This window comes from Hyperolius riggenbachi, chromosome 3, assembly GCF_040937935.1.
Source record: "Hyperolius riggenbachi isolate aHypRig1 chromosome 3, aHypRig1.pri, whole genome shotgun sequence".
NCBI classification, from domain to species: Eukaryota; Metazoa; Chordata; class Amphibia; order Anura; family Hyperoliidae; genus Hyperolius; species Hyperolius riggenbachi.
The window spans coordinates 4,115,579-4,140,232 of record NC_090648.1 but is presented as its reverse complement, the minus strand read 5'-3'; the positions used below and the strand labels follow the sequence as shown (position 1 = coordinate 4,140,232).

At 52.3% G+C, this 24,654-nt stretch overlaps 1 protein-coding gene across 1 annotated transcript in view; it reads right to left on the bottom strand.

The window, feature by feature from the left end:
- Nucleotides 1-656: 656 nt before the first annotated feature.
- Nucleotides 657-24,654, bottom strand: part of LOC137560820 (CD209 antigen-like protein A) — a 39,692-nt gene continuing 15,694 nt past the window's right edge. The window contains exons 5-8 of the mRNA XM_068271955.1: nucleotides 24,477-24,542; nucleotides 13,007-13,158; nucleotides 10,091-10,197; nucleotides 657-940 (exon numbers count right to left, since the gene is read on the bottom strand). Of these exons, the coding sequence (XP_068128056.1) occupies nucleotides 790-940; nucleotides 10,091-10,197; nucleotides 13,007-13,158; nucleotides 24,477-24,542 (476 nt within the window). The 3' untranslated portion in view covers nucleotides 657-789. The remainder of the gene's footprint in view (nucleotides 941-10,090; nucleotides 10,198-13,006; nucleotides 13,159-24,476; nucleotides 24,543-24,654) is intronic.

Sequence of the window (24,654 nt, the reverse complement as noted above, 5' to 3'; positions counted from 1 at the left end):
CCTTAATAAAATGGGAATAGTTGGTGATATTAACTTCCTGTTTGTGGCACATAACAATGGTGTGCTTGGTTTTAACTAACTAACTTTATTCTTTCATGAGTTATTTACAAGTTTTTTCTTTGTTTACAGCCATTGACACTTCGCCGAGATTAACACGTGAGGAGCAGATAGAAATTGTGGTGATATCTGGTGAGCGCAGTAACTGGGTCATTGCAGCAGATTTCAATGCAAGACACCCTACGAGACCACCCATCTCCCATACTACAGTTATCAAACTGCTTGCTACGTTTCGTGGAACGGGTTCAGTGTTGGATTTGCCAAAATGTGGATGCAGGAAATCTGTCACTAATGGAGAAACATCAGTGGCTGTCCTAGCTTCATTCAGCAAGAGCCCACAGCGTAGCACCTGCCGCATGTCACTGAAGAGTGGAGAGTTGGATTCAAAATGGCCGACTTCAAAATGGCTGCCATGGTCACCACTCATCTTGCAAAGTTTCCCCCCTCACATATCCTAATGTGCCACAAACAGGAAGTTAATATCACCAACCATTCCCATTTTATTAAGGTGTATCCATATAAATGGCCCACCCTGTACATTCGTAGTGAAAGCACTGAAGAGACCCTTACTGACATTGTGGAACCTTTGTACAGACATATGACAGCTAATATTTTATTGGCAAGTAAAATGACTGTATCCAGACACTAGAGGCATTGCTTTTCCTATGATTGAGTCTTCCTCTCACAGATGTAGCGGTATGACTGTATCCAGACACTAGAGGCATTGCCGTTCTATGACTGCGTCTTCCTCTCACAGATGTAGCGGTAGGCACGAGAGCAATGCTCGTCATTCCAGTCCCCGTTGTAGTGCAGCTGCACGCAGTCCTCATCACCGCCCAAACCGTGACCAGTAAATTCATCCGGCTGCCCCGGACCCCACTTCCTGAAATACATAAAATACTCAGCTAGTAGTCGACCAAAGGGACAATATTAACTGCTTCTGGACCAGCATGAGCCTTAGGGGGCCTCTATGTATCTCTCTGGCAGCTGCCAGAGAGATATGTAGAAAGTGCACTTCTCTTGCGTCAGACTGGTCGACTCGAGACTGGCCAAAGTTAGGGGACCCGGCACCGGAGCTGGAGAAGGCTGAGGATGGCGGCATGGAAGCAATCCATGCGGATGGGGCTGGAGGAAGCTCCAGGCATGTGTAATACTTTTATTGTCTCTGGTACACTTTAAGGCCCATACACACAGGACACGGCATACAAATGTCTCTCAAGACAGGCGAAGGAGGACAGTTTGTACCAGTGGCGTTCCTACCATAGAGCGCAGGGGGGCGTGGCACACCGGGTGACTGACAGCTAGGGGGGTGTCGCCACGACCCCCCACAGCAGCAGAGCAGGAGGGGGAAGAAGCACTAGAAGGAGGGGCAGTGGGGGCAGCGGTGGGGAGGGGGGCCAGAACCCCCCCTCCCTCACCCGGGACCCCTCCTTCTGCCTCTCTCCCCCTCCATAGATTACAGGCAAGTGCAGCCTCTTATATACTAGCTATACTGGGGCAACTATACTAGCTATACTGGGGGCAACTACACTAGCTATACTGGGGCAACTATACTAGCTACACTGGGGGCAACTATATTACCTACCAGTGGCGGACACAGCCAGCAGTGGGCCCCTGTGCAAAATTGTAATTGTGGGCCCCCTATGACCTGCGGCACGCGTAGCGCGCCGCGGCAAAATATGGGCGTGGCTACAACCTGCGGCGCGCGAAGCGCGCCGAGGCAAAAATTAGTGGACAGAACCTGCGGCGCTAAATGGGCGTGGCAATGACCGGATGAGGGCGGAGCTAACTGTAACTTAAAGCGAACCCGGGGTGAGGGTTTATTTCCTTTTAAACAATACTAGTTGCCTGGCGGCCCTGCTGATCTATTTGGCTGCAGTAATAAACTGAATTACACCAGCAACAAGCATGCAGCTAATCTTCTCAGTTCTGACAATATTGTCAGAAACCCCTGACCTGCTGCATGCTTGTTCAGGGTCTATGGTTGAAAGAATAAGAGGCAGAGGACCAGCACGGCAGCCAGGCAACTGGTATTGCTTAAAAGGAGAGAAATATGGCAGCCTCAATATTATTCTCACCTCAGGTTCCCTTGAAAAGTGCAACGCAAAGACAGTGGGCCCAAGTTTTGGTGACCCTTTCCCCAGAAAATTCACATAATTGTGCAGGTTTTCTCAAGAAAATACACATATATGCCCAGAAAATACGTGCAATCATGTCGGCAGATATGCCCAGAAAATACGTGCAATCATGTCGGCAGATATGCCCAGAAAATATGTGCAATCAAGTCAGCAGATATGCCCAGAAAATACGTGCAATCAAGTCGGCAGATATGCCCAGAAAATACGTGCAATCAAGTCGGCAGATATGCCCAGAAAATACGTGCAATCAAGTCGGCAGATATGCCCAGAAAATACGTGCAAACAAGTCGGCAGATATGCCCAGAAAATACATGCAATCAAGTCGGCAGATATGCCCAGAAAATACGTGCAAACAAGTCGGCAGATATGCCCAGAAAATACGTGCAATCATGTCGGCAGATATGCCCAGAAAATACATGCAATCATGTCGGCAGATTTGCGAAGAAAATACATGCAATCATGTGGCAGACCTGCCCAGAACATACACCTGCTAATATAAATAAAACAAAAACATTTACTCACCTGCAGCAGCAGACCTCCTGTCCCAGCCTCCATCCGGCGCGCAGCTCCCATGGGTGGTTGGGTGGATAGGTAGCCTAGTGGGTGGGTGAGTGGGTGGGTGGGTGGGTTGGTAGCCTGGTGGGTGGGTGGGTGAGTGGGTGGGTTGGTAGCCTGGTGGGTGGGTGGGTAGGTAGCCTGGTGGGTGGGTGGGTAGGTAGCCGGGTGGGTAGGTAGCCTGGTGGGTGGGTGGGTGGGTAACTAGCCCGGTAGGTAGGTAGCCCGGTGGGTGGGTAGGTAGGTAGCCTGGTGGGTGCGTGGGTAGCCGGGTGGGTGGGTAGGTAGCCTGGTGGGTGGGTTGGTAACTAGCCCGGTAGGTAGCCGGGTGGGTGGTTAGGTAGGTAGCCGGGTGGGTGGTTAGGTAGGAAGCCTGGTGGGTGGGTAGCCGGGTGGGTGGGTAGGTAGGTAGCCGGGTGGGTGGTTAGGTAGGTAGCCGGGTGGGTAGGTAGGAAGCCTGGTGGGTGGGTAGGTAGCCGGGTGGGTAGGTAGGTAGCCGGGTGGGTAGGTAGGAAGCCTGGTGGGTGGGTAGGTAGCCTGGTGGGTGGGTAGGTAGGTAGCCTGGTGGGTGGGTAGGTAGCCTGGTGGGTAGGTAGGTAGCCGGGTTGGTAGGTAGGAAGCCTGGTGGGTGGGTAGGTAGCCTGGTGGGTGGGTAGGTAGGTAGCCTGGTGGGTGGGTAGGTAGCCTGGTGGGTGGGTTGGTAACTAGCCCGGTAGGTAGCCGGGTGGGTGGTTAGGTAGGTAGCCAGGTGGGTGGTTAGGTAGGTAGCCGGGTGGGTGGTTAGGTAGGTAGCCGGGTAGCCGGGTGGGTGAGTAGGTAGCCTGGTGGGTGGGTTGGTAACTAGCCCGGTAGGTAGCCGGGTGGGTGGTTAGGTAGGTAGCCGGGTGGGTGGTTAGGTAGGTAGCCGGGTGGGTGGTTAGGTAGGTAGCCGGGTGGGTGGTTAGGTAGGTAGCCGGGTAGGTAGGTAGGTAGCCGGGTGGGTAGGTAGCCGGGTGGGTAGGTAGCCGGGTGGGTGGTTAGGTAGTTGGGTGGGTGGTTAGGTAGGAAGCCTGGTGGGTGGGTAGGTAGCCGGGTGGGTAGGTAGCCGGGTGGGTGGTTAGGTAGTTGGGTGGGTGGTTAGGTAGGAAGCCTGGTGGGTGGGTAGGTAGCCGGGTGGGTAGGTAGGTAGGAAGCCTGGTGGGTGGTTAGGTAGTCGGGTGGGTAGGTAGGAAGCCTGGTGGGTGGGTAGGTAGGTAGCCGGGTGGGTAGGTGGTTAGGTAGCCGGGTGGGTAGCTATCCGGGTGGGGGGCCCGACTCCTATCCTCCCTCCCTCCCTTCCTTCCTCACCTCGGGGGGCCCCCTCCCGATATGCGCGGCGGGAGAGCGAGCGGCAAATGCAGGAAGTCTTCAGGGCTCTCCAGGCATCCGCTAGAGGCCCAGCCGCTGAGTCTCCAATATGTCTCCAACTGGAGACATATTGGAGACCAAGCGGCTGGGCCTCTAGCGGATGCCTGGAGAGCCCTTCCTGCATTTGCCGCTCGCTCGCTCTCCCGCCGCGCATATCGGGAGGGGGCCCCCCGAGGTGAGGGAGGGAGGGAGGATAGGAGTCGGGGGGCCCCCCGGGAATAAAATAATAAAAAAAAAAAAAAAAAAAAAAAAAAAATACTTAATGGGCCCCTGAAGAAAACGGAACTTCAGGGGCCCTCGTGCGGCGGCACGGCCTGCACGGCCGTATGTCCGCCCCTGTTACCTACACTGAGGGCAACTATATCAGCTATATTGGGGCAGCTATACAAGCTACACTGGGGCAGTGGCCACGCCAGGGGGGTGCTTTGGGTGCTGAAGCACCCCCTAAAATTCTCCAAGCACCCCCCAGCGTGAACTGACTTTCGGTGTCTAATAGATGCCGTGTCAGTTCACCGCAGCAGCAGCCAGCAGCTCTGACAGCGGCAGAGCAGGGCTACAGTAAAATGGTGTCTGCAGCCCTGCTCTGGAGACTTTGAGTCTGCAGTGCAGGGATTCGGGGCCATTTTCCCGTAGCCCTGCTCTCAGCGCGAGAGTTTCAGTTGCTGGCTGGCTGCAGAGGATCGTGGGAGCCATGACAGGAGGTCTGCTGCTGCTTCAGGTGAGTAAATATTTTTTTCTATTTATATTAGCAGGTGTATCGACTGTTCTGGCCAGGTCTGCTACATGATTGAAGTGTTTTCTGGCCAGGTCGGCCAAATGATTGCATGTATTTTCTGGTCAAATCTTCCACATCATTGCATGTATTTTCTGGTCAAATCTGCCGACATTATTGTATGCATTTTCTGGCCAGGTCTGCTACATGACTGAAGTGTTTTCTGGTCAGGTCTGCCACATGATTGTACGTATTTTCTGGTCAAATCTTCTACCTGATTGCATGTATTTTCTGGTCAGGTCTGCCACATGATTGTACGTATTTTCTGGTCAAATCTTCAACATGATTGCATGTATTTTCTGGTCAAATCTTCAACATGATTGCATGTATTTTCTGGCCAGGTCTGCTACATGATTGAAGTGGTTTCTGGCCAGGCCTGCCACATGATTGCACGTATTTTCTGGTCAAATCTTCCACATGATTGCATGTATTTTCTGGTCAAATCTGCCGACATTATTGTATGCATTTTCTGGGCAAATCTGCCGACATGATTGCATGTATTTTCTGGGCAAATCTGCCGACATGATTGCACGTATTTTCTGGTCAAATCTTCCACATGATTGCATGTATTTTCTGGTCAAATCTGCCGACATGATTGCATGCATTTTCTGGGCAAATCTGCCGACATGATTGCATGTATTTTCTGGGCAAATCTGCCGACATGATTGCATGTATTTTCTGGGCAAATCTGCAGACATGATTGCAAGTATTTTCTGGTCAAATCTGCCGACATGATTGCATGAATTTTCTGGTCAAATCTTCTACCTGATTGCATGTATTTTCTGGTCAGGTCTGCCACATGATTGTACGTATTTTCTGGTCAAATCTTCAACATGATTGCATGTATTTTCTGGGCAAATCTGCCGACATGATTGCATGTATTTTCTTGGTAAATCTGCCGACATGATTGCATGTATTTTCTGGGCAAATCTGCCGACATGATTGCATGTATTTTCTGGGCAAATCTGCCAACATGATTGCATGTATTTTCTGAGCAAATCTGCCGACATGATTGCACATATTTTCTGGGCTAATCTGCCACATGATTGTACGTATTTTCTGGCCAAATGTTCAACATGATTGCATGTATTTTCTGGTCAAATCTGCCGACATGATTGCATGCATTTTCTGGGCAAATCTGCCAACATGATTGCATGTATTTTCTGGGCAAATCTGCCGACATGATTGCATGTATTTTCTGGGCAAATCTGCCGACATGATTGCATGTATTTTCTGGGCAAATCTGCCGACATGATTGCATGTATTTTCTGGGCAAATCTGCCGACATGATTGCAAGTATTTTCTGGGCAAATCTGCAGAGATGATTGAACTATTTTCTGGTCAAATCTGCTGACATGATTGCATGCATTTTCTGGCCAGGTCTGCTACATGATTGAAGTGTTTTCTGGCCAGGTCTGCCACATGATTGCATGTATTTTCTGGGCAAATCTGCCGACATGATTGCATGTATTTTCTGGGCAAATCTGCCACATGATTGCATGTATTTTCTGGGCAAATCTGCCGACATGATTGCATGTATTTTCTGGGCAAATCTGCCGACATGATTGCATGTATTTTCTGGGCAAATCTGCCACATGATTGCATGTATTTTCTGGGCAAATCTGCCGACATGATTGCATGTATTTTCTGAGCAAATCTGCCGACATGATTGCATGTATTTTCTGGGCAAATCTGCCGACATGATTGCAAGTATTTTCTGGGCAAATCTGCAGAGATGATTGAACTATTTTCTGGTCAAATCTGCTGACATGATTGCATGCATTTTCTGGCCAGGTCTGCTACATGATTGAAGTGTTTTCTGGCCAGGTCTGCCACATGATTGCATGTATTTTCTGGGCAAATCTGCCGACATGATTGCATGTATTTTCTGGTCAAATCTTCCACATGATTGCATGTATTTTCTGGGCAAATCTGCCGACATGATTGCATGTATTTTCTGGGCAAATCTGCCGATATGATTGCATGTATTTTCTGGGCAAATCTGCCGACATGATTGCACATATTTTCTAGTCAAATCTGCCAACATGATTAAATGTGTTTTTTGGTCAAATCTGCCGACATGATTGAACATGTTTTCTGGTCAAATTTGCTGACATGATTAAACGTAATTTTTGGGCAAATCTGCTCTCATTACATGTATTTTCTTGAGAAAACCTGCACAATTATGTGAATTTTCTGGGGAAAGGATCACCAAAACTTGGGCCCACTGTCTTTGCGTTGCACATTTAAAGGGAACCTGAGGTGAGAATAATCTTGAGGCTGCCATATTTATCTCCTTTTAAGAAATACCAGTTGCCTGGCTGCCGTGCTGGTCCTCTGCCTCTAATTCTTTCAACCATAGACCCTGAACAAGCATGCAGCAGGTCAGGGGTTTCTGACAATATTGTCAGAACTGACAAGATTAGCTGCATGCTTGTTTCTGGTGTAATTCAGTTCACTACTGAAGCCAAATAGATCAGCAGGGCTGCCTATTGTTTAAAAGGAAATAAATATGGCAGCCTCCATATCACTCTCATCCCGGGATCACTTTAAATTACAGTTAGCTCCGCCCTCATCTGGTCATGGCCACGCCCATTTTTTGCCGCGGGGGTGTGTGTCTTTTAATACCCAGCACCGGGTGTCACATGCCCTAGGTACGCCACTAGTTTGTACAATTACTCCGTGAGTACGTCTGCAGACAAGCCCTACCACAAGAGATCAAACTGTTCAATCACTCACAACTTTTGTAGTGCAAACTGTCTCGCAATTTAGAGTTGTGTTGTGTGTATGAATGTCTTAAAGACGGACAGCTTGTGGACAGCTTGGAAGCAGACGATGATCACTTTACAAGTCCGTGGCAGATTACTTCTGTTGTGAGATCACTCAGTGTGTTGTCGCGTGTGTACAATTATTGCTGGTGCGAATTGTCTCTCAAAACCGCACTCTGCAATCTTCTGTCTGTAGTTCCTGCCTTGCAGCTAAAGACATTTATATGCCGTGTGTATGTACCCTTATTGTCTAGGCTGCAAGTTGCCTGCCAGAGGTGCCCTGTGGTGGGAGGGGGTGTCAGGGCACAGGAGGCAGGTTTGTTAGAGATGGGGGGTAAGTTTATTGTTTAGGCTGCAGGTGGCCTTGGAGAAGTACCAGGGGTAGGGGAGCCCCATCCAAGGTTTTTGCAGGGGGGCCCATGGATTTCTAGTTAAGCCTCTAATTCTGGGTAAAAAGTGGTAAAAAGATAGTAAAGAAAAATAGAGGTGAGAACTTAATACTCCGCCCTGTGGCACGCCAGTGCTCAGTGTGGAGAGGAGTTACTACACAGCCCTGTGGCACGCCAGTGCTCAGGGCAAAGGTGGAGAATGCGTGTCTTCCTAAGGTTGGTTGGCAAGATAATCTAATAACTAATAATATAAGAACACATCATCAGCACCATGTTCGTGCGTATACACTACATTACACAAGGTCCTGTCTGGCCGTCTTTGCTGGGGGACAGAGGTAGCGGGTTGGCCACCCAGTGGCCTCTGTCATCATGTGACCCATTCACACATATCGATGGGTGACACCTCTGACTACCTATACTGGGGGACACCTGGGGCTACCTATACTGGGGGACACCTGAGGTTACCTATACTGGGGTGACACCTGGGGCTACCTATACTGGGGGACACCTGAGGTTACCTATACTGGGAAGACACCTGAGGCTACCTATACTGGGGGGATACCTGGGGCTACCTATACTGGGGGACACCTGAGATTACCTATACTGGGGAGACACCTGAGGCTGCCTATACTGGGGGGACACCTGAGGCTACCTATACTGGGGGGATACCTGGGGCTACCTATACTGGGGGGACACCTGAAGCTACCTATACTGGGGGGACACCTGAGGCTACCTATACTGGGGTGACACCTGGGGCTACCTATACTGGGGGACACCCGAGGCTACCTATACTGGGGTGACACCTGGGGCTACCTATACTGGGGGACACCTGAGGCTACCTATACTGGGGGGACACCTGAGGCTACCTATACTGGGGGGGACCTGGGGCTACCTATACTGGGGGGGATACCTGGGGATACCTATACTGGGGGGACACCTGAGATTACCTATACTGGGGGGGATACCTGGGGCTACCTATACTGGGGGGACACCTGAGGCTACCTATACTGGGGGGACACCTGAGGCTACCTATACTGGGGGGATACCTGAGGCTACCTATACTGCGGGGATACCTGAGGCTACCTATACTGGGGGGACACCTGAGGCTACTTACCCTGGGGGACACATGAGGTTACCTATGCTTGGGGGACACCTGGGGCTACCTATACTGGGGGGTACCTGTGGCTACCTATACTGGAGGGATACCTGAAGGTACCTATACTGGGGTGAAACCTGGGGCTACCTACCCTGTGGGACACATGAGGTTACCTATGCTTGGGGGACACCTGGGGCTACCTATACTGTGGGGACACCTGGGACTACCTATACTGAGGTGAAACCTGGGGCTACCTACCCTGGGGGACACATGAGGTTACCTATGCTTGGGGGACACCTGGGGCTACCTATACTGGGGGGACACCTGGGGCTACCTATACTGGGGTGAAACCTGGGGCTACCTATACTGGGGTGACACCTGGGGCTACCTATACTGGGGTGACACCTGGGGCTACCTATACTGGGTGGACACCGGGGGTTACCTATACTGGGGTGACACTGGGGGCTACCTATACTGGGGGTCACCTGGAGCTACATATACTGGGGGGACACTGGGGGTTACCTATACTGGGGACACCTGGAGCTACCTATACTGGGGGGACACCAGGGGCTACCTACCCTGGGGGACACATAAGGTTACCTATACTGGGGTGACACCTGGGGCTACCTATAGTGGGGGTAACCTGAAGCTACCTATGATAGGGGGGCACCTGAGGCTACCTATACTGGGGGGACACCTAGGGTTACCTATACTGGGGGATACCTGAGGCTACCTATACTGGGGGGACACCTGGGGTTACCTATACTGGGGGATACCTCAGGCTACCTATACTGGGGGACACCTGGGGCTACTTATACTCTGACATTTAGGAATTCTTACAAGCCTCGGTCACCTGCTCACAGTTTGACACTCAGGACTTCTCATGAGAAATGCATATATAGAAAAGCAATAATAAAATGAATAATTACTTTGGTGTTGAGGAAAACGGTGTACCGTCCACCCATTTCCACTCTTCATCAGTTTCAACCAGCCCAATCCAGGCTCGAATCTTCATGGCAAGCTTTGTTACAAAGACCTCGAAGAGAAAGAAAAGAAAGCAGATATTTTATTGAGTATTGGCGGTGGAGAGATGATCAACGGATTTCTCTGTATCTTGGTGGCTCCGGTGAAGAGATCCAGTGCCCCTGAGTTTCCAGTTCTGCATACCTGCCACCGCTATTACCAGAGGCTCCTCCTCCTCTGACTCCATGTTTCTACCTCACAGAAAGTCCATCGGTGATGAGATCTCTGCACTGCTGAGCTCCTCACTATATGCTCTGGGGGAATGAAAGAGCAGGAAGAGCAGTAGCCCAGGGAGTGGAATGAAGCTCCGGACTGTGCTGAGAAAGTCACTATCTGCTGTCTCTTATAACATATCAGAAGCTCGTGGTTGACTCCAAACTCCACCTTCAGTCATTTAGGAAGAAAGGAGGCAGAGGCACAGTTAAAGCAAGTAGAAATACCTTTAATCCACGGTGTACTGACACGCGGGGTTACAGTGGGGGTGAGGGGATGCCTGACAGCTGTTTTGCTAAGAAAGCTTCTTCAGAGGCAAAATTTAGGAAGAGAAAGCAGTGGGGGTGAAGGTCATTGAGCAAGACCTTAACCGACTATCAGTTCCTAAATTTTGCCTCTGAAGAAGCTTTCTTAGCGAAACAGCTGTCAGGCATCCCCTCACCCCCACTGTAACCCCGCGTGTCAGTACACCGTGGATTAAAGGTATTTCTACTTGCTTTAACTGTGCCTCTGCCTCCTTTCTCCCTAAATTGCAAAAGTGTATGCTCTGGAGAGCACGTTTGGCATGGAGTATGCAATCCGGTGAACCCAGTGTCCATCCACCCACATCTAGTGCCAGTCTGTTCCTTTTCCACATAGTCCACCTTCAGTCAGTATCATCACAATGATACTCTCAGGTTAACAGTGCTCCACCACCCCTTCCATCCACTATCACCCCCCCCCCCCTCCCACCACCACCACCAGCACCACAGTACATGGCACCGCTGCCTCCTCCTGTTGTTGGAACTGTGATTTCCACCTCTGGAATCTCCTGATTATTGGAAGCAGCAGCACAACCCCCAGATTTCAATACTTTGCTTAATCCCAACACATCACTCTACCGATATGCTCCGAACATAACACTCCTCAGAACCAAACGTTAAGGGCCCCAAATATTTCATGACTGTCATCTAATCTATCCATTTCCTTCTCTCCAACGCCACCTCTCTTTACCCCTCTCCCAGGAACTGCAATGTGAAGCCAATTTAATGGTCCTATAATGGTGCCCATACATCAGGTGACTTGGCGGTCGATCGACCATCCAATTCAATTATTATAATTGAATTGGATGAAAATCGTTGCCGCCAAGTGCATGCCCAACCAACAAAGCGACCAATTTCGGGACAGAAATTTGCCGCTTTGTCAATCGCGCATGCTGCAAGATGTCGGGCCGAAGTTGGTTGGTCGGGTGTGAGGCGGTACGGCGGCAATTTCCGAGCAAGTGACGAGATGACAAAACCCCCGCCGCTATGTATAAATGTGCCCCCCGTGTGCTTTATACATTACCAGTCCTGTTGCAGCCTCCGCGCGGTGTCCCGTAACCTCCGGCCGGCTATTCGTACATGCTACTGTGCGCCATCAGATGCTATGTGCCAATAGCGCATACGGAATCCCGCCCGGAGGTTACAGAACACCCACGGAGGCTGCAACAGGACAGGTAACATAAATGCACACATGGGGGGCACATTTATACATTGGGGGGGCAACAGCGTTGTGGGGGCTCAGGCGATTCCATGAAGATTTCATGCTGAAATTGGACGGGAATCGGTCTGTAGTGTATGGGCAGAATTGACAAGAGACAAATTTATCTCTAATCAGATTCAATTAGAGATACATTTGTCTCTTTGTCGAATCTGCCCATAATCGTCAGGTATATGGGCACCTTTACTGTCTTATGTGTCTAGTCTAATGGTCTTTCCATGCTTTGTGCAGCTTTGAAGGACCTACCACTGTCTTTTGTGACCAATCTGTTGGACCCACTGTCACCTTGTGTTGCTATAGTCTGATGCACTCATTATTGCCATATGTGGCCAATCAAATGGACCCAACATTGTTCTGTGTGTGGACAGTCTAATGGACTTGCCACTGCCCTGTGTGGACAATTCACCACCAAAACCACCTCATACAACCATACTGCTGGACTCATTACAGTCATGTGTGTAGTCAACCTGATGGACTCACCACTTTCGAGTGCAGCTCACCAAAGGACCCACCTATGCTTGCCCTTGTGTAGCTCTGAAGAGCCAAGTACTGTCTTTTTAGCCAATCTGATGGTGACTACTCTGCCCATCATGGTCTATAAAATGGACCCACTGCTGCCTTGTTTGTGGCCAATCTTATGGGCTCAGTAGAACCTTGTTTTTGTTTGCCCAGTTCAATGAACCACTCATATGGAATGACCACTGCCTTGTGCAACCAGTCTTATGGATCTGTCACCGCCTTGTGCAACCAAGCTGATGGACTCACCACTGCCTTGTGTAGTCAAACTGACGGAACCACCACCTCCTTGTCCTGCCAAACTGAGGGGCCCACCGCTGCCTTGTCCAGCCAAGCTGAGAGACCCGCCAATGCCTTGTGCAGCTAAGATGAGGGGCCCACCGCTGCCTTGTCCAGCCAAGCTGATAGACCCACCACTGCCTTGTGCAACCAAGCTGACAGACACACCACCTCCTTGTCCTGCCAAGTTAATGAACCCTCCACTGCCTTGTGTAGCCAAGCTTATGGCCCCACCAAAGGCATAGCAGCCATACTCTGCACTTCTTCAGCCTCCAGCCATTAGGCACACATACCTGCTCCTCAGCAGTATTGATGACAACCAGCTTGCCCTTCTTCCTCTCACACATCTTCTTTGCATCTTCCCAGGATTTGGCCATATTGGAAAAGTAATAGCAGCTCTCGCGAAACTTCGACCAATCATCAGGACAGGCACCATCGTACGTCTCTAGGGTGAGAAGAGGCAAAACGTGATTGGTGTCCAAAAACACTAAAGTGATCCCACCTCACCGACATACTTCTTTTCTACCCATGGTGAAATTTAAGATAAGACAGGGAGGCTCTTCCACAACCTGTTTTTCCAAATGAAAAGGGTGGTAAAACCAGGAACACGTAGTGAGAAATCTGCTCAGTACATCCAGGCCAGTCCATGAGACCATCTATGGACTCAAGTGACCTCCAGCCATAGACAACTTCTGGGTCAGAGTGTAAAACTATACACCACACAGTGAGAAGCTTCCTCAATACAACCAGGCCACTTTGTGGGACTACTTATGACCTTCAGTGACCTCCAGCCATGGAGATCTTTAGATTGTTATGGCCCATACTCACGGGCTGCAAAAGTGGCCTGTCGCCAGCACACGTGAGCGTGTGCGCGACAGGCCAGCGACAGCTCATCGCCAGGTCCCTCCGCGTACACACGCGGAAGAGGGACCAGCGGCGCGACGGAAGCTGTCGCCGACGTTCCTCCTCCCCCCGCCGGAAGCTCCATATACTTCAATGGAGGTTGCTGTCGCTAGTCCGCGTACTCACACGAACTAGCGACAGTTGCGGCAGAGTTGCGGCGGCGACTGTCGCCATGCGATTGAAACTTTCAATAGCCTGGCGACATCAACGACGGGCGACTGTTCGGGGTGCGCGCGCGTGAAACGCCGCATACTCACGGGCGACCTGTCGCCGCAACACGCGCGCGCTGCGTGTTGCGGCGACAATTGTAGCCCGTGAGTATGGGCTATTAAGCTCAGAGTCTCAGAATATACATTGCATAGCGAAAGGTCTTCAGAGCACAGATCAGAGAATTGCGCTGTCTGCCTCAGAGGACTCTGTGGTGACCCCGGGAGCCAATCAGAGCACAGATCAGAGAATTGCGCTGTCTGCCTCAGAGGACTCTGTGGTAACCCCGGGGCCAATCAGAGCACAGATCAGAGAATTGCACTGTCTCCCTCAGAGGACTCTGTGGTGACCCTGGGAGCTAATGAGAGCAGAGATCAGAAAATTGCGCTGTCTGCCTTAGAGGACTCTGTGGTGACCCCGGGAGCCAATCAGAGCAGAGATCAGAGAATTGCGCTGTCTGCTTTAGAGGACTCTGTGGTGACCCCGGGAGCCAATCAGAGCAGAGATCAGAGAATTGCGCTGTCTGCCTCAGAGGACTCTGTGGTGACCCCGGGAGCCAATCAGAGCAGAGATCAGAGAATTGCGCTGTCTGCCTCAGAGGACTCTGTGGTGACCCCAGGAGCCAATCAGAGCAGAGATCAGAGAATTGCGCTGTCTGCCTCAGAGGACTCTGTGGTGACCCCGGGAGCCAATCAGAGTAGAGATCAGAGAATTGCGCTGTCTGCCTCAGAGGACTCTGTGGTGACCCCGGGAGCCAATCAGAGCAGAGATCAGAGAATTGCGCTGTCTGCCTCAGAGGACTCTGTGGTGACCCCGGGAGCCAATCAGAGTAGAGATCAGAGAATTGCGCTGTCTGCCTCAGAGGACTCTGTGGTGACCCCGGGAGCCAATCAGAGCAGAGATCAGAGAATTGCGCTGTCTGCCTCAGAGGACTCTGTGGTGACCCCGGGAGCCAATCAGAGGAGAGATCAGAGAATTGTGCTGTCTGCCTCAGAGGACTCTGTGGTGACCCCGGGAGCCAATCAGAGCAGAGATCAGAGAATTGCGCTGTCTGCCTCAGAGGACTCTGTGGTGACCCCGGGAGCCAATCAGAGCAGAGATCAGAGAATTGCGCTGTCTGCCTCAGAGGACTCTGTGGTGACCCCGGGAGCCAATCAGAGCAGAGATCAGAGAATTGCGCTGTCTGCCTCAGAGGACTCTGTGGTGACCCCGGGAGCCAATCAGAGTAGATATCAGAGAATTGCGCTCTCTGCCTCAGAGGACTCTGTGGTGACCCCGGGAGCCAATCAGAGTAGAGATCAGAGAATTGCGCTGTCTGCCTCAGAGGACTCTGTGGTGACCCCGGGAGCCAATCAGAGTAGAGATCAGAGAATTGCGCTGTCTGCCTCAGAGGACTCTGTGGTGACCCCGGGAGCCAATCAGAGTAGAGATCAGAGAATTGCGCTGTCTGCCTCAGAGGACTCTGTGGTGACCCCGGGAGCCAATCAGAGTAGAGATCAGAGAATTGCGCTGTCTGCCTCAGAGGACTCTGTGGTGACCCCGGGAGCCAATCAGAGCAGAGATCAGAGAATTGCGCTGTCTGCCTCAGAGGACTCTGTGGTGACCCCGGGAGCCAATCAGAGTAGAGATCAGAGAATTGCGCTGTCTGCCTCAGAGGACTCTGTGGTGACCCCGGGAGCCAATCAGAGCAGAGATCAGAGAATTGCGCTGTCTGCCTCAGAGGACTCTGTGGTGACCCCGGGAGCCAATCAGAGTACAGATCAGAGAATTGCGCTGTCTGCCTCAGAGGACTCTGTGGTGACCCCGGGAGCCAATCAGAGTAGAGATCAGAGAATTGCGCTGTCTGCCTCAGAGGACTCTGTGGTGACCCCGGGAGCCAATCAGAGTAGATATCAGAGAATTGCGCTGTCTGCCTCAGAGGACTCTGTGGTGACCCCGGGAGCCAATCAGAGTAGAGATCAGAGAATTGCGCAGTCTGCCTCAGAGGACTCTGTGGTGACCCCGGGAGCCAATCAGAGCAGAGATCAGAGAATTGCGCTGTCTGCCTCAGAGGACTTTGTGGTGACCCCGGGAGCCAATCAGAGTAGAGATCAGAGAATTGCGCTGTCTGCCTCAGAGGACTCTGTGGTGACCCCGGGAGCCAATCAGAGTAGAGATCAGAGAATTGCGCTGTCTGCCTCAGAGGACTCTGTGGTGACCGCGGGAGCCAATCAGAGTAGATATCAGAGAATTGCGCTGTCTGCCTCAGAGGACTCTGTGGTGACCCCGGGAGCCAATCAGAGTAGAGATCAGAGAATTGCGCTGTCTGCCTCAGAGGACTCTGTGGTGACCCCGGGAGCCAATCAGAGCAGAGATCAGAGAATTGCGCTGTCTGCCTCAGAGGACTCTGTGGTGACCCCGGGAGCCAATCAGAGTAGAGATCAGAGAATTGCGCTGTCTGCCTCAGAGGACTCTGTGGTTACCCCGGGAGCCAATCAGAGTAGAGATCAGAGAATTGCGCTGTCTGCCTCAGAGGACTCTGTGGTGACCCCGGGAGCAAATCAGAGTAGATATCAGAGAATTGCGCTGTCTGCCTCAGAGGACTCTGTGGTTACCCCGGGAGCCAATCAGAGTAGAGATCAGAGAATTGCGCTGTCTGCCTCAGAGGACTCTGTGGTGACCCCGGGAGCCAATCAGAGTAGATATCAGAGAATTGCGCTGTCTGCCTCAGAGGACTCTGTGGTGACCCCGGGAGCCAATCAGAGTAGAGATCAGAGAATTGCGCTGTCTGCCTCAGAGGACTCTGTGGTGACCCCGGGAGCCAATCAGAGTAGAGATCAGAGAATTGCGCTGTCTGCCTCAGAGGACTCTGTGGTGACCCCGGGAGCCAATCAGAGCAGAGATCAGAGAATTGCGCTGTCTGCCTCAGAGGACTCTGTGGTGACCCCGGGAGCCAATCAGAGTAGATATCAGAGAATTGCGCTGTCTGCCTCAGAGGACTCTGTGGTGACCCCGGGAGCCAATCAGAGTAGAGATCAGAGAATTGCGCTGTCTGCCTCAGAGGACTCTGTGGTGACCCCGGGAGCCAATCAGAGTAGAGATCAGAGAATTGCGCTGTCTGCCTCAGAGGACTCTGTGGTGACCCCGGGAGCCAATCAGAGCAGAGATCAGAGAATTGCGCTGTCTGCCTCAGAGGACTCTGTGGTGACCCCGGGAGCCAATCAGAGTAGAGATCAGAGAATTGCGCTGTCTGCCTCAGAGGACTCTGTGGTGACCCCGGGAGCCAATCAGAGCAGAGATCAGAGAATTGCGCTGTCTGCCTCAGAGGACTCTGTGGTGACCCCGGGAGCCAATCAGAGTACAGATCAGAGAATTGCGCTGTCTGCCTCAGAGGACTCTGTGGTGACCCCGGGAGCCAATCAGAGTAGAGATCAGAGAATTGCGCTGTCTGCCTCAGAGGACTCTGTGGTGACCCCGGGAGCCAATCAGAGTAGATATCAGAGAATTGCGCTGTCTGCCTCAGAGGACTCTGTGGTGACCCCGGGAGCCAATCAGAGTAGAGATCAGAGAATTGCGCAGTCTGCCTCAGAGGACTCTGTGGTGACCCCGGGAGCCAATCAGAGCAGAGATCAGAGAATTGCGCTGTCTGCCTCAGAGGACTTTGTGGTGACCCCGGGAGCCAATCAGAGTAGAGATCAGAGAATTGCGCTGTCTGCCTCAGAGGACTCTGTGGTGACCCCGGGAGCCAATCAGAGTAGAGATCAGAGAATTGCGCTGTCTGCCTCAGAGGACTCTGTGGTGACCGCGGGAGCCAATCAGAGTAGATATCAGAGAATTGCGCTGTCTGCCTCAGAGGACTCTGTGGTGACCCCGGGAGCCAATCAGAGTAGAGATCAGAGAATTGCGCTGTCTGCCTCAGAGGACTCTGTGGTGACCCCGGGAGCCAATCAGAGCAGAGATCAGAGAATTGCGCTGTCTGCCTCAGAGGACTCTGTGGTGACCCCGGGAGCCAATCAGAGTAGAGATCAGAGAATTGCGCTGTCTGCCTCAGAGGACTCTGTGGTTACCCCGGGAGCCAATCAGAGTAGAGATCAGAGAATTGCGCTGTCTGCCTCAGAGGACTCTGTGGTGACCCCGGGAGCCAATCAGAGTAGATATCAGAGAATTGCGCTGTCTGCCTCAGAGGACTCTGTGGTGACCCCGGGAGCCAATCAGAGTAGAGATCAGAGAATTGCGCTGTCTGCCTCAGAGGACTCTGTGGTGACCCCGGGAGCCAATCAGAGTAGAGATCAGAGAATTGCGCTGTCTGCCTCAGAGGACTCTGTGGTGACCCCGGGAGCCAATCAGAGCAGAGATCAGAGAATTGCGCTGTCTGCCTCAGAGGACTCTGTGGTGACCCCGGGAGCCAATCAGAGTAGATATCAGAGAATTGCGCTGTCTGCCTCAGAGGACTCTGTGGTGACCCCGGGAGCCAATCAGAGTAGAGATCAGAGAATTGCGCTGTCTGCCTCAGAGGACTCTGTGGTGACCCCGGGAGCCAATCAGAGTAGAGATCAGAGAATTGCGCTGTCTGCCTCAGAGGACTCTGTGGTGACCCCGGGAGCCAATCAGAGTAGAGATCAGAGAATTGCGCTGTCTGCCTCAGAGGACTCTGTGGTGACCCCGGGAGCCAATCAGAGTAGAGATCAGAGAATTGCGCTGTCTGCCTCAGAGGACTCTGTGGTGACCCCGGGAGCCAATCAGAGTAGAGATCAGAGAATTGCGCTGTCTGCCTCAGAGGACTCTGTGGTGACCCCGGGAGCCAATCAGAGCAGAGATCAGAGAATTGCGCTGTCTGCCTCAGAGGACTCTGTGGTGACCCCGGGAGCCAATCAGAGTACAGATCAGAGAATTGCGCTGTCTGCCTCAGAGGACTCTGTGGTGACCCCGGGAGCCAATCAGAGTAGAGATCAGAGAATTGCGCTGTCTGCCTCAGAGGACTCTGTGGTGACCCCGGGAGCCAATCAGAGTAGATATCAGAGAATTGCGCTGTCTGCCTCAGAGGACTCTGTGGTGACCCCGGGAGCCAATCAGAGTAGAGATCAGAGAATTGCGCAGTCTGCCTCAGAGGACTCTGTGGTGACCCCGGGAGCCAATCAGAGCAGAGATCAGAGAATTGCGCTGTCTGCCTCAGAGGACTTTGTGGTGACCCCGGGAGCCAATCAGAGTAGAGATCAGAGAATTGCGCTGTCTGCCTCAGAGGACTCTGTGGTGACCCCGGGAGCCAATCAGAGTAGAGATCAGAGAATTGCGCTGTCTGCCTCAGAGGACTCTGTGGTGACCGCGGGAGCCAATCAGAGTAGATATCAGAGAATTGCGCTGTCTGCCTCAGAGGACTCTGTGGTGACCCCGGGAGCCAATCAGAGTAGAGATCAGAGAATTGCGCTGTCTGCCTCAGAGGACTCTGTGGTGACCCCGGGAGCCAATCAGAGCAGAGATCAGAGAATTGCGCTGTCTGCCTCAGAGGACTCTGTGGTGACCCCGGGAGCCAATCAGAGTAGAGATCAGAGAATTGCGCTGTCTGCCTCAGAGGACTCTGTGGTTACCCCGGGAGCCAATCAGAGTAGAGATCAGAGAATTGCGCTGTCTGCCTCAGAGGACTCTGTGGTGACCCCGGGAGCCAATCAGAGTAGATATCAGAGAATTGCGCTGTCTGCCTCAGAGGACTCTGTGGTGACCCCGGGAGCCAATCAGAGTAGAGATCAGAGAATTGCGCTGTCTGCCTCAGAGGACTCTGTGGTGACCCCGGGAGCCAATCAGAGTAGAGATCAGAGAATTGCGCTGTCTGCCTCAGAGGACTCTGTGGTGACCCCGGGAGCCAATCAGAGCAGAGATCAGAGAATTGCGCTGTCTGCCTCAGAGGACTCTGTGGTGACCCCGGGAGCCAATCAGAGTAGATATCAGAGAATTGCGCTGTCTGCCTCAGAGGACTCTGTGGTGACCCCGGGAGCCGATCAGAGTAGAGATCAGAGAATTGCGCTGTCTGCCTCAGAGGACTCTGTGGTGACCCCGGGAGCCAATCAGAGTAGAGATCAGAGAATTGCGCTGTCTGCCTCAGAGGACTCTGTGGTGACCCCGGGAGCCAATCAGAGTACAGATCAGAGAATTGCGCTGTCTGCCTCAGAGGACTCTGTGGTGACCCCGGGAGCCAATCAGAGTAGAGATCAGAGAATTGCGCTGTCTGCCTCAGAGGACTCTGTGGTGACCCCGGGAGCCAATCAGAGTAGATATCAGAGAATTGCGCTGTCTGCCTCAGAGGACTCTGTGTGGTGACCCCGGGAGCCAATCAGAGTAGAGATCAGAGAATTGCGCTGTCTGCCTCAGAGGACTCTGTGGTGACCCCGGGAGCCAATCAGAGCAGAGATCAGAGAATTGCGCTGTCTGCCTCAGAGGACTCTGTGGTGACCCCGGGAGCCAATCAGAGTAGAGATCAGAGAATTGCGCTGTCTGCCTCAGAGGACTCTGTGGTGACCCCGGGAGCCAATCAGAGTAGAGATCAGAGAATTGCGCTGTCTGCCTCAGAGGACTCTGTGGTGACCCCGGGAGCCAATCAGAGTAGAGATCAGAGAATTGCGCTGTCTGCCTCAGAGGACTCTGTGGTGACCCCGGGAGCCAATCAGAGTAGAGATCAGAGAATTGCGCTGTCTGCCTCAGAGGACTCTGTGGTGACCCCGGGAGCCAATCAGAGTAGAGATCAGAGAATTGCGCTGTCTGCCTCAGAGGACTCTGTGGTGACCCCGGGAGCCAATCAGAGCAGAGATCAGAGAATTGCGCTGTCTGCCTCAGAGGACTCTGTGGTGACCCCGGGAGCCAATCAGAGTACAGATCAGAGAATTGCGCTGTCTGCCTCAGAGGACTCTGTGGTGACCCCGGGAGCCAATCAGAGTAGAGATCAGAGAATTGCGCTGTCTGCCTCAGAGGACTCTGTGGTGACCCCGGGAGCCAATCAGAGTAGATATCAGAGAATTGCGCTGTCTGCCTCAGAGGACTCTGTGGTGACCCCGGGAGCCAATCAGAGTAGAGATCAGAGAATTGCGCAGTCTGCCTCAGAGGACTCTGTGGTGACCCCGGGAGCCAATCAGAGCAGAGATCAGAGAATTGCGCTGTCTGCCTCAGAGGACTTTGTGGTGACCCCGGGAGCCAATCAGAGTAGAGATCAGAGAATTGCGCTGTCTGCCTCAGAGGACTCTGTGGTGACCCCGGGAGCCAATCAGAGTAGAGATCAGAGAATTGCGCTGTCTGCCTCAGAGGACTCTGTGGTGACCGCGGGAGCCAATCAGAGTAGATATCAGAGAATTGCGCTGTCTGCCTCAGAGGACTCTGTGGTGACCCCGGGAGCCAATCAGAGTAGAGATCAGAGAATTGCGCTGTCTGCCTCAGAGGACTCTGTGGTGACCCCGGGAGCCAATCAGAGCAGAGATCAGAGAATTGCGCTGTCTGCCTCAGAGGACTCTGTGGTGACCCCGGGAGCCAATCAGAGTAGAGATCAGAGAATTGCGCTGTCTGCCTCAGAGGACTCTGTGGTTACCCCGGGAGCCAATCAGAGTAGAGATCAGAGAATTGCGCTGTCTGCCTCAGAGGACTCTGTGGTGACCCCGGGAGCCAATCAGAGTAGATATCAGAGAATTGCGCTGTCTGCCTCAGAGGACTCTGTGGTGACCCCGGGAGCCAATCAGAGTAGAGATCAGAGAATTGCGCTGTCTGCCTCAGAGGACTCTGTGGTGACCCCGGGAGCCAATCAGAGTAGAGATCAGAGAATTGCGCTGTCTGCCTCAGAGGACTCTGTGGTGACCCCGGGAGCCAATCAGAGCAGAGATCAGAGAATTGCGCTGTCTGCCTCAGAGGACTCTGTGGTGACCCCGGGAGCCAATCAGAGTAGATATCAGAGAATTGCGCTGTCTGCCTCAGAGGACTCTGTGGTGACCCCGGGAGCCGATCAGAGTAGAGATCAGAGAATTGCGCTGTCTGCCTCAGAGGACTCTGTGGTGACCCCGGGAGCCAATCAGAGTAGAGATCAGAGAATTGCGCTGTCTGCCTCAGAGGACTCTGTGGTGACCCCGGGAGCCAATCAGAGTACAGATCAGAGAATTGCGCTGTCTGCCTCAGAGGACTCTGTGGTGACCCCGGGAGCCAATCAGAGTAGAGATCAGAGAATTGCGCTGTCTGCCTCAGAGGACTCTGTGGTGACCCCGGGAGCCAATCAGAGTAGATATCAGAGAATTGCGCTGTCTGCCTCAGAGGACTCTGTGTGGTGACCCCGGGAGCCAATCAGAGTAGAGATCAGAGAATTGCGCTGTCTGCCTCAGAGGACTCTGTGGTGACCCCGGGAGCCAATCAGAGCAGAGATCAGAGAATTGCGCTGTCTGCCTCAGAGGACTCTGTGGTGACCCCGGGAGCCAATCAGAGTAGAGATCAGAGAATTGCGCTGTCTGCCTCAGAGGACTCTGTGGTGACCCCGGGAGCCAATCAGAGTAGAGATCAGAGAATTGCGCTGTCTGCCTCAGAGGACTCTGTGGTGACCCCGGGAGCCAATCAGAGCAGAGATCAGAGAATTGCGCTGTCTGCCTCAGAGGACTCTGTGGTGACCCCGGGAGCCAATCAGAGCAGAGATCAGAGAATTGCGCTGTCTGCCTCAGAGGACTCTGTGGTGACCCCGGGAGCCAATCAGAGTAGAGATCAGAGAATTGCGCTGTCTGCCTCAGAGGACTCTGTGGTGACCCCGGGAGCCAATCAGAGCAGAGATCAGAGAATTGCGCTGTCTGCCTCAGAGGACTCTGTGGTGACCCCGGGAGCCAATCAGAGTAGAGATCAGAGAATTGCGCTGTCTGCCTCAGAGAACTCTGTGGTGACCCCGGGAGCCAATCAGAGTAGAGATCAGAGAATTGCGCTGTCTGCCTCAGAGGACTCTGTGGTGACCCCGGGAGCCAATCAGAGTAGATATCAGAGAATTGCGCTGTCTGCCTCAGAGGACTCTGTGGTGACCCCGGGAGCCAATCAGAGCAGAGATCAGAGAATTGCGCTGTCTGCCTCAGAGGACTCTGTGGTGACCCCGGGAGCCAATCAGAGTAGAGATCAGAGAATTGCGCTGTCTGCCTCAGAGGACTCTGTGGTGACCCCGGGAGCCAATCAGAGTAGAGATCAGAGAATTGCGCTGTCTGCCTCATAGGACTCGGAGGAGAAGTGGTCTGTGTTGGTTGATGTCTTATTGGTTATGTGTCACGGACGTTGCGGGGCCGCAGACGCGTCCTGGAACCGCCCGTGAAGAAAAAGCGATCGCACTCGATTCTCTGCATCGATTGCGCTTCAAATCGATAGAATCTGGATTTATTGTGTAGGAGGTCTGCAGTCCTTTCTCAGCAGAGAAATAGCATCACCTTAACTGCAGGATGTCTCTTTTGATATGCTAACGAGCAGGGGCAAACCCTTGAGTTCAGAAAGCTTGTCCCAGCTGATTTCACATCCAGATGCTAATTACAGGAACCATAAGGTTCCTTTCATAGAGGGAGATCCCAAGAAGCAGACACAGCTGGACTCCAGTCAGGCTGACTCCAGCCTTAGCAGGAAGAAATGAATGTACTATATAATCTTTTGCCCATTTACAGAATACAATAAATAGGGTGGTTATGAGAGCGGTATCATTGGATCCGTAGGGTCATGCTGGATCTCTTGATACCAGTTGAGAGGGGCCCGGGGCCCCTACAACCCAGGTATGAATCTACCCAGGACCCTGATCTGCTGCACTAGCCATGTCGGATATCATATTAATCTGTATTTTCCTCCAAGTATGAAGCTGTTACCCCCCTAAATGTAACATGTATGGTTCAGGAGTTACAGCAATTCATAAGTTTAGCTCTAAAATCTCTCAGAGGGAATGAACTGTCATTTGCTGGTAGCTCAGAGGGGGCTGGCACTGCCACACCCCCAAACCAGCTTCATCAAAAGCACCTGGCCAGCAGGCGGGCTTGAGTCCTCCACCCTGAAAACATCTTGAACTCATCGGTGCCAGCTTGAGGATATGCTGGCATCCACCTGGTCTGAACTCTGAACTTTGATTGAAACCCAGAACTCTGATTTTTCCCACAAAAAGGACATCTTTCCAGGAACTAAGTATTTTTCTCCCTTCTTTTATTTTTTATACTGGCTATTACTGTTTTAATAATTGTTGATTTTAATAATTGTCTGTATATGTTAATTATTTATATTGCGTGAATAAAAGACTTCCTCCAAGTCATTCACTGTTCCGCTACCCTGCTTATCAGCACACACAGAACTGATCCCGGGTCTCTGAAGATACGCTACTGTTTGTTTGTTGTTGGCTAGACAGAATACAGTGTGCTTAACCGTTTTATTCGCAGGACTAGTCAGTCAGTAAATCGGGTCCACTGGCCCATACCAGTGGTGGTGGCAGATACCGTGGAATCGTGTGTACGTTGTAATTACCCGTGTCTCACAGGCTCCCTTCTGAGTTGTCTGCGGCTAATTCTTAACGGTTCCTGCGCATTGACTGCGACCAGAGTTCGCACGATCCGTGCGCTGGCACCGTTTAGAAGGCTAAGTGCGGTCAGCCACTAGGGCTCCTGTGACAGTATGTAATAAAGCTTTGGTTTTGGAGCACACACCACATTCAGCACTCACCATTCTCTGGAGGGAAGTTGCGTATCCGGCCCTCAGCTCCTGATATCAGCTTCTGGAGGAGTCCCCCTGGGGACAGAGACACAGGTTCAGCGGGAAATATCTGCATTCATATGCCATACCCACACAGTTGTAAAAAATAAGAAAGAGAGGCACCTGTAAGACATGCCCCTGCCACACC